This window comes from Drosophila willistoni (genome assembly GCF_018902025.1).
Source record: "Drosophila willistoni isolate 14030-0811.24 chromosome XR unlocalized genomic scaffold, UCI_dwil_1.1 Seg144, whole genome shotgun sequence".
In the NCBI taxonomy this organism is placed as follows: domain Eukaryota; kingdom Metazoa; phylum Arthropoda; class Insecta; order Diptera; family Drosophilidae; genus Drosophila; species Drosophila willistoni.
In genome coordinates, this window is record NW_025814057.1 from 7248974 (window position 1) to 7258458 (window position 9485).

Genomic DNA, 9485 nt, shown 5'->3' on the forward strand with positions numbered 1-9485 from the left:
TCTTAATGGATATTTTGTACTTCGTTTGTGGTATAGAAATTGACTCACTCTGTTCGTGCCACCGGCCCAAGGCACTTTGGCTCGTTGCGATGGGATGGGCAAAGATAGTCGGCAGCAACGGCGGCGGCGGAAGAAGAGCGGGCAAATAGAAAATACCAAAAATAGAAGATAGGTAAGGTACATCATCTCTATCTCTCTCTCTCACACACACACAGTGTGTGTGTGAGCCAAAACGAAGATAAATCTATCATCGGTGCCAACCTGCTGCCAGTCGCCTGCTGGAAGCTGCTTAGATGATGCCTTGAATTCTAATCAACAGCTAATTAAGTGACAAATTAAATATAAATTAAAAACAATTCGAATCAAGTGGATTAGATAACAAACAGCAAGAGGAATAGGTTGAGAGAAGTGCCATTTACTTTTAATTAAATTAAACTTTTACAAGACAACTTGTTTGGGTGGTGTCCCTTTGTGCATATCAAATGAACTGGAAATTGTAAAGTTGAAAAGTGAAAAAGTCTCTTACAAAAATTAATTAAGTTTAATAACTATGCGATACTGCCATTTTGAATAGAGTATTTCAATGGCCAATATTAATAGAGTCATGACATAGCTAAATATCAATATCAATAAAGCAGAGCTCACTGTATCCATGTCCACCTAAATAAAAGATAAAAAAATAGATTAAAAGCAATTACCCATAAATTTGCATAGCTTTACATGTAAATCGGAGGTCTCAATCTTTTTTACACATGGCGGTTTACGAGAATGCCAGATATTGAAATGATATTTCAATATACCCGTCTCTGTAACGCGTCGCAGACTTTAAATGTCAAATGATACAGAAATTAATCTCAATGTAATGTATGTGTTATATAGTCTATTACTTACCCATAAGCAATTGCCTTGCGCATGGGTGAATTCTTTTGCATAATATTCACTGTCTTTTGAGGTGGAAACATGCTGACTTCGGTTAAATCACAAATTTCACGCTCATCAAAGGTCTCCGCAATGATACGATAAGCAGCAGCTACATCTACATGAAAAGCGAAACCTGGAATTAAATTAAAAATTATAAATACTCATGATTTTTTATGTGATTTCTTTCAATTCGATAGCTTTTGTCCCAAAAAATCTTGGCGAAAAGTCCGGAGAGTCTGGATACCCACTGAAATTTCCATATTTTGAATAATTTTTTACTTTTTTCATCTCTAAAACTAAGTTTTCTGCGAGGTCGTGCAATTTCGATTAATTCTCATTCTGACAAAATGCCTTCATCTATTTTTCTAGATCCGTAGAAGAGGTAAAGGACATTCTATAATTTTCACTCACGTTCATGCTTAACTCTTTGTAGTCCAGTATCAGGATCTAACCAATTAGTAGCCGCATTGTCCTTGGCATGAGCCCCAGTCTCGTGACTGTGAACAATATCACGATAAGATTTAGCAGTTTCACTTGCTCCAGTTTGTGTTGATTCCGATTCTTCATCAGCAGCTCCACCACCAACAGATCCACTAGCTCCTTCATTATCTTTACTAGGAGGTAAACTAGTTATTTTCTTGGCATATAACTCCATGGAAACCGGATCTTTGGTGTGCTAAGAATAAGAAACAAATATTTAAACCAAATACTTCTAAACCTGAAAAACTTCTTACCAAAAAGTAATCTCGATTATAGAGTATATCTTCTACGCCCACTTGTAAAGAGCTATGAACCAAATCACTTAGAGTCTTAATTGTTTTCGGTTTCTCCATAAGCAACGTGCCAACAATACTGGCCGAATAGAATTGATAGATGGAAAAGGAGAAAAGCAAACTAGTGATAACAATGCAACGGCCCGAAATGAAACTGGTGGAGAAACCTAAACCCTGTTGACAAATTATGCCAACAAAAAATAGCACCGACTCTAAGAATAGGCCCACACGTTCAGGGGACTTGCCATTGCCGCCATGCTGTGAGCGACGTAGATTGACATAGTTCTTTAAGCGTATGAGGCAACGTTGAAAAAATGTTCCAGTGATTGGTAAAATCTCTACAGAAATTCTCGATAAATTGTCGTCTTCTGGCTTTGCCGCAGCACTAACAGGTTGAGATTGCTGCTGCTGTTGTTGTTGCTGCTGCTGCTGCTGCTGCTGCGGATGATGATGATGACGATGATGGCGATGATGATGCATTTGTGGTGCTCCGCCCTTTGGTTTAATTAATGCAGCACCATCGTGGGGCACTAATTTCCATTCAATTGTCGTCAATAACCACAAAATGAATACTGTGAATACACCGCAAATGACAATCAGTATCCAAACATCGTTGGTAAATGGTTGCAAAAATACAATACGATCCTTTTGCGTATTACGTGGATGTCGAAAGATGAAACATGGTCGACTCGACCAACTACGGCCAGCAACATCGATCCACTTATGCCTTTCTAGCCAATAGAAAATTGGTGCTCCACCAATATCCGTCTCGTTGCGTATGAGTGCCCCAATCATGCCATCGTAACGGCCATTCTTCACATAGCCCCATGAGGATGTGCGGGATAGGACAAATGTCCAGTTGAACATGTCACGGACGGCCATCAGCAGATTGAAATTGAAACGATTCATCGTATCGATGTGACCCGATACCGGGTGCGTTAGGTAGTACATCAAAGTGCCCGTCATGTTCTTGTTGGTCACCTGCCAAAAGGATGCAAAGCAGACGTAACCAGTGGTGGGGTAGCAAAAAACAAAAAAAAAAGCAAAATACAAAAAAGGGCTCCAGCATTGACCGTTAAGGACTCTTACCACAACCATGCAACGGACTCTGGCATGCTGCATATTCTGGCGACGCAACACCGTCGATGTGGTACGAAACCAACTCTGTAGCAACAGTCCATGTGTTGGCGTAAAGCTGCCAATTTCCGTTAGATTGACATGACCGCCATAGTTCAGGCCGGGATTCCTAAAAGCATTTCCGTCACCAGAAGAAGTAAGGAGTAGATAATAAAAGTTCATCATGTTTATCATGCTTTCGTAAACGGGTTATGGTGCGTATATGTATACATTTGTCTCTCTGGTGTCAATTCGAGTAAGGATTGAGACTCCGTTTAATTGATTGTGACCTTTTCAAAGTGACTTAAGCTATCGAGAGTTCGATAAATTTGTTGTAAGTATAGGCATAGTTTTTTGTATTGGAATTTTTTAATAATAGTTTACTTGGCTTAAAATTAGTTTAGTTTTTCAGTTTATGTAAAAGACTTGAGCAAAAGAATTTCAACTTTTCTCTTACCAAACATCATAGAGTGTATAACCAACTCCCATGTTGGCTGGCATGCTTTTGGCCAAAGTTAATTCAGTGTTGATATAGAAATTAAGTCCCTCCATAAAGCTCTCAATGGAGATAAGGTCATCAGTCTGCTGCAGCAGGAGCTCTGATGTCTCAATTTGTTGAAAATTCGCTTTCATATGCAGCGCATAATCCTCCATCAATAGCCAGTGAAATTTGTCATTAAAGTACATCTTGGCGGAAGCCTTTGCGCAAAATGTTGACTGAGTTGAGTACTTAATATTCATAGAAAAGTTCCACTCCCTTTTTTGCTTTAACAAATCCCCGTGTCTTTGCATCACTTACCAGCTCGAGAAAGCGACGACTTAAAGGTCCACAAGCCAAATCCACGACCACAAACTGTTTTAGGGCTTCCAGTTTGAGGACATCATCCAGCCAGTCGACATAACTGAAAGTAGAACCACGAGCCTTTGGCCTACCCTTGACATTGTTGTTCTTGTTTTTGTTCATGTAGTTGCGTTTGGTACCAGTCGCTGCTTGCCGTAGCACATCCATTTGCACAATCCTGATAAAGGGTTTACCTTGATATAGCAGCAGTTTAATCAGTTCCACATTCTTTGCCCGATAGAAATCCTGTAGATGCTGCTGCTGCTGCTGCTGCTCCACCTGAATCCCTTCATTGTGGCTGCTGGTCGTTGCCGCCTCATTTATGTTGATAGGATTGCGGTGGCAGGTGAAGTAAGTTAACCTTGGTATGTGTTTGTGCTGCTCGGCAAATTGTCGAATCAAACTGCTTTGCATGAGAGCAGTGAGATGAGGTTCCTCTCCAATTGCCATGGCGGCACTTCCATGCCACAGTAGCTGGCTTAGTCCAATGTATAAAACCGCTGTCTGCATTGTCAATGTTTGAATGGCGAAATCCAAGCAACTTGGCATATTTATATATAAATATTTTTGTTTTTTTTTTTGTTTTCTTGTTGTTTGAAGTGAGTTGAAAAGGATAGGAATGCATTCAATTATTCATATCTTCTCAATGTCTTTGACATTTGGTGGCTGTCAAATATTTTTGTTGAATTGAACCCATAAATCGCTCATTGGTATTTTCACTTTTCCACATGGTCATTATTCAATTTTCATTCAATTACAATTTCATAATTCATGAGATATGCCCTCTACACACACACACACATACACACACACCAAATTGCATTTGTATATGAATATGCATGAGGGTTTTACTTCCCATCTCTGTCTCTCATTCTCTATTTAACTCAGTCTCTTTCCCTCCCTCCCTGTGTGTGTGTGTTTGCCTGTCCTTTGGGTATTCATTTGGATTTTTGTGTTTTATTGTATCGCCCCCATGTCATAAATTTTGACAGTTTGTCACTTTAATTGAATTTCCATGCAAAAAAAAAAAAAAGAAAAGCAAAAATAAGAAAATATTACGAAAACTTTTTGTTCAACTGGGGAATTCTAGAGTTTTTCAACAATTAAATTAGCCTTTTGCGAAATAAAATGATATATGTACAGGATATGTGTATCACAAAAGACAACTCTAAAGTCATGGACAACATTTTTGCAACTTATGTCAGAATTAGATATAGGTCTTTGGCTTAAGAACTAGCTTAAAGTATTGGGCATAAAATGTTATATAGTAACTGGAATTAGCATACTTAGTACTATCTGATTTGCCTTGAACGCCTCAAGCCTTAAAAAGTGTTTTAGTGATTCTTATTTTTGATTAGAATAAGAATTGAAAATTAAATGAGGACAAATAAGATGTTTATTATTCTCTAAAAACTGTAAGACCTTCTGAAAGCTATTTTCTAAGACTAAATTCAGAAGTTCTTAAGTCGAAGGGTGTAACATAGAAGTAAATGGAAACAGAATTTAAATTAGACATGAAATTTCGATGCCTTCTATTCGCCAAGCCATTCACATTATAGATGTAAAGCCCATCGTTTGATTCCAAAAGAAAAGATTTATGCTAATCTAGAGGAGACAATTTAATAACTCATCTAGTGCATCTTGCTATAAAAAGGCTCTCGGACTTTTTATCGTCTGTGACAATTAAATTGTTTTTCGCGCTTTGTTAAAAAGCAAATTGTGCAACAAAAACCCATTTTCCTGTACCAATTTTTTATTTTGTGTTGTTTTTTGTTGGTTTTCTTTTGCGGTAGTCAAGAGAAAAACGAAAAGGAATACCAAAACACAACACAAGAAGAAAAGGAGGAACAGCAGCAGCAACATTAACAGCAAAAGCAAGAGCAACATCCTCTAGCAAGGAAGACCTGCAGGAGCTTGGCATAATTAACAAAGAGCTCAGTAGGGCGCATAATTTTGTGCCCGCTACCAGCGTCAAATTATGCTACACTCGACGGTCTGGCTTGAGTCCTGGGCGCTTTGGGTCCGCGCCTGGGCGACTGGGTGAAACTTTTAACCCAGCAAAAGCAAGCAAAACCAAACCGTACAGATTGTACAGTATAGTAAAAGTAATGTAAAGTAAAAGTACGTAGAAGCCCCCAAGGAATAAGAGTGCAGCCAGATCGGTTCCGAGCAGATTGGCCAGTGTGCATATGCTGCTTTTCCGCTGACTCTGTCTCTCTCGCTCTCTCTCTCTGTACATTTGTGTCAAAGTGTGAAAAACTTTCATGCGTCTTAATTAAATTTTATATATAAGTAGCGAGAGCCAAGCTAAAATTTTACTCAGACACGGTAAGGGGCAACAACTCTTCAACAACTTTTCAAAAGTGACAGCTGCAAAGGGCCAAGCCAATGGAAAGCAACTTACAGAGTAAGGTGGAATGTGTGGGCGATGGCAATAAGGGAGGGGAGGCGGGAAGCACTTGACTTTAAGCTAACCAATTAGCGTATAAGCTGTTTGATAATTGAGTGGTTTGCTTTTACTTATTAAATCAAATTACTTCTTACGCATATTAAATGCAATTGTAATTGATTAAAATCATACAAAGCTCAGACAAGCGCAACAGGTGTATAAGTCATATATTGACCTTATTCTTACCAATTAGAAGCTATTTTTGTTTTTTTTTTTTACCATTGATTTGTATTATGTTCTCCCTATTATTTTGTTTCTTTTCTAATAAGTAGTTAATTAACTTTAAGCGTTTTGTTTCTTATGACTTAAACCAAATGTTGTCTACTGCCATAACAACATGAAGGTAGTTAACCATGGCTCATTATCATTCCAAACAGGTTGAGCTCACATTTGTGACACGCGACAGTGACAAACAATGTGACATAGACACGATAGTTCAGGAGCGGTTCTGTTACCAAAACGGCAGGGCATAGAATGTCATATGTTTTTGGCGATAAGGACAAGATTCATTTGATTGAGGACAAGATTTACTTTCTAGCTTGTCTGGTAAACATAAATTTTACTTTGTAAATGAAACTTTAGTTATCTTAATTAGGATGAGCGATCAAAAGAGTATCAACTAGCGAATTAGAATGTTTTGTTTGCTACAAAAAGTATGCAAAACATTGATTGTAAAAATTTAGAAAAATTTAGAAACTTTGATGTAAAAATAGATTTAAAAATTAAGACTCGCATTGAATTTTAACAACTAAAATATTAAAAAATTCACAAATATTCTCGCATTCTACATTTAAACCGTCCCTGCCTACAAAATTTGTGTACAGATTTTTGGTAGCTCATACATACATGAATTCCCACACGCTGTCCACATGCTGTCAAGCTTCCACCCCACACACACACACCGCACATACAGAGACACACACACACATACATACCGAGATTGAGATGACATAATTTGGGTGTTGGTTTTCCACTTGGTTTGTGTTAAACGCCTAAGAAGGTAAACATTTTTGAATGGGTTAATTATGAAGTTAAATTCTTTTGCTCGTAGAAACAAACACCTGTGTAGCAAAATAATCATCATTAGAATTTTGGGGTTGGCACACATGACGTATGAGTAACATTTCGTTTGTGTGTGTGTGCATGTATCTTGCGTTAGTTAATTCCTCTGGCATTTAATAAGGCTTTTGGCCAATAATGAATAATTTACATGAATCCCCATCGATTATTCATACATAATTGAGTTAGCTAAAGTGTTGATAGTTTATGGATAATTTAAAGTTTATATGTGCATATAACTAGCAAGAGACAGAAACATTTAATGATTTTATTTTGCATAAAATGTTCTCGTTTTTTTTTGTAATATTTTTTTTTGGTTACATGTTGTAAACATACAATTTAATGGCATCTCTTTTCCTTTTACTCACACTCCTCATAATAATAGTTTTGTGCAACTGTAATTTATGATTATAGTTTTGCGTTTTGGCCAAGAGCCAACTTTTTATTATCAACAATTTGTGTACAGGTAGAGAAAAAATGCAAAAATGCATTAGGGGCAGGCATACAAAACAACATACACACACACACACGCACACACTCACAATCACAAATGAACAGTCACACCTGCACTCACACACTAAAACTCACTTAAATAATTTAATAAATAACAAATATCTGAAATAAATAGCGAAAAAAAAACGTGAATATAATCGGATTGTATTGTTGAAACTCATTCAACTTTAAATAACAAAAGTCACAATCAGAGCAAAAGTCTGACAAAAGTATGGAAAAACATCATTAATGCGTATTATATAGATTCTTGCTTGAGCAGAAAATCGATCAATTGCTGGCATTCCCTTCCATCGCGTTCTCTTTATCTAACATTTAGTTGAAGGAAAGGAAAAGTTTTTCATCCATTTTGATTTGTTTGCACTTCTCTGTCTAGCCGATTGGCAGGCGGAACTCGAGACAAAAACTAAGGAACAACTGCAACAACAAAAACAACAACAACAACAACAAACTAAGGGTATAAAGAAAAACCATTGCAAAGTTTTGACTTAAAAAAAAAAATTAAAAGAAAAAAAATAACAGCCGAGAGAAAAACTTTTTCATCTGCCAGTTGGAGAAGATTTAAATAACATTCAGTTTACACTTCAGTTAATAATCGTTATAATATGAATAATAATCCATACAAAGTGCCCTTTTGACAGGCATTTAACAGCAAACAAACAAAAAACAAAAAAAAAAGAATGTATGAAACAATTTCAATTAAAATGTCAGTCAGACAAAACCAAAAAAAAAAGGTTTCAACTTTTGTATATAAAATGGCTCGATAATTGAGCATTAAGAGTTTAATTTAAGTCAGAATATATCTTAAAATAAAAACATTCAATTATTTAATAGTGAGAAAGGTTCCACTGAAAATCCTTAAATGGAAAAGTTTTTTATTTACAGAAAAAAAACTAACTTTGATAGAAATTACGTCATAGAAAAATTGCTTTTATACAGAAAGTTATGAGATGCTCATGCATACTTGTATTTTCATCTCAAGTCGAACATTTGATTGTGAAGATTTATGGCTAGCATTTTGCTTATTGACAGCCGAGGGAAAGTGAGCGTGACAAGGTAATCAAATGGAGAGCACAAACGACAGCAGCCGGCAGAGCCAACAACACGGTGAAGGACTAAAAGTCCTTTAGGTAATTCATCATAAAAGGATGTGCTAGGCAAAAGTGTTTCACACCTGTGGCTATGTTGGGTGCCGCTTTCAAGTTTATATATTCATTCATTGCGTCATTCATCAATCTTCTAACACAAAAATAAAAAAAGAAAAGAAAAATAAATAAATAAATAAAAATGAAAAAAGCCATTTTTGCACCCTCTTTCCCGTTGTTGGCTATTGGTTTTTTAAATAATGAATAAATTTTCTAGTACAAAATATTAAGCAAATTGTGTCAGAACAATGAAATATGCCAGATAAATGATCAGCAAGAATGTGATGCCCAAATAGAAATCGACTACTTAAAAGGTGGACCAACAATTTGTCTATCTCTATCTGCATATTTCTCTGTCTCTCTGTCGCTTAGCACTCATCCTTAAAAGAGAGCTGGAAAAGGGTTTTTTATTTCTTTCTAAAAGCTTCGATAAAAGCCAAATCCAAAACCAAACTACATAGCGTAAAATTCTCCAAATTGAAAGTGCGCTTTTTGGGCTCAAAGCGCTTTCTAGCTTGGTTTGCCTGACGGCCTGCTCTACTCTGCCTGCTTTGCGTGGCTCTTGATTTTGATGGCTGGCAAATTGTTCTGCAAGTGAAACGAAACTTAATGACAGAAAAAAAACCATGAAAAATTATGTAAGTAAGTCGCAGCGACGACTTTTGTATACC

General features: G+C 36.7%; 1 protein-coding gene across 1 annotated transcript; it reads right to left on the reverse strand.

Moving 5' to 3' along the window:
- Nucleotides 1-531: 531 nt before the first annotated feature.
- On the reverse strand, nt 532-4161 carry LOC6639372. Its single transcript, XM_047012107.1, has 8 exons — nt 3610-4161; nt 3268-3509; nt 2784-2940; nt 1656-2675; nt 1333-1597; nt 892-1054; nt 721-823; nt 532-660 (listed from the first exon to the last, which is right to left on the reverse strand). The coding sequence occupies exons 1-8, from the start codon at nt 4159-4161 to the stop codon at nt 532-534; spliced, it is 2631 nt and encodes an 876-aa protein (XP_046868063.1).
- Nucleotides 4162-9485: the final 5324 nt, after the last annotated feature.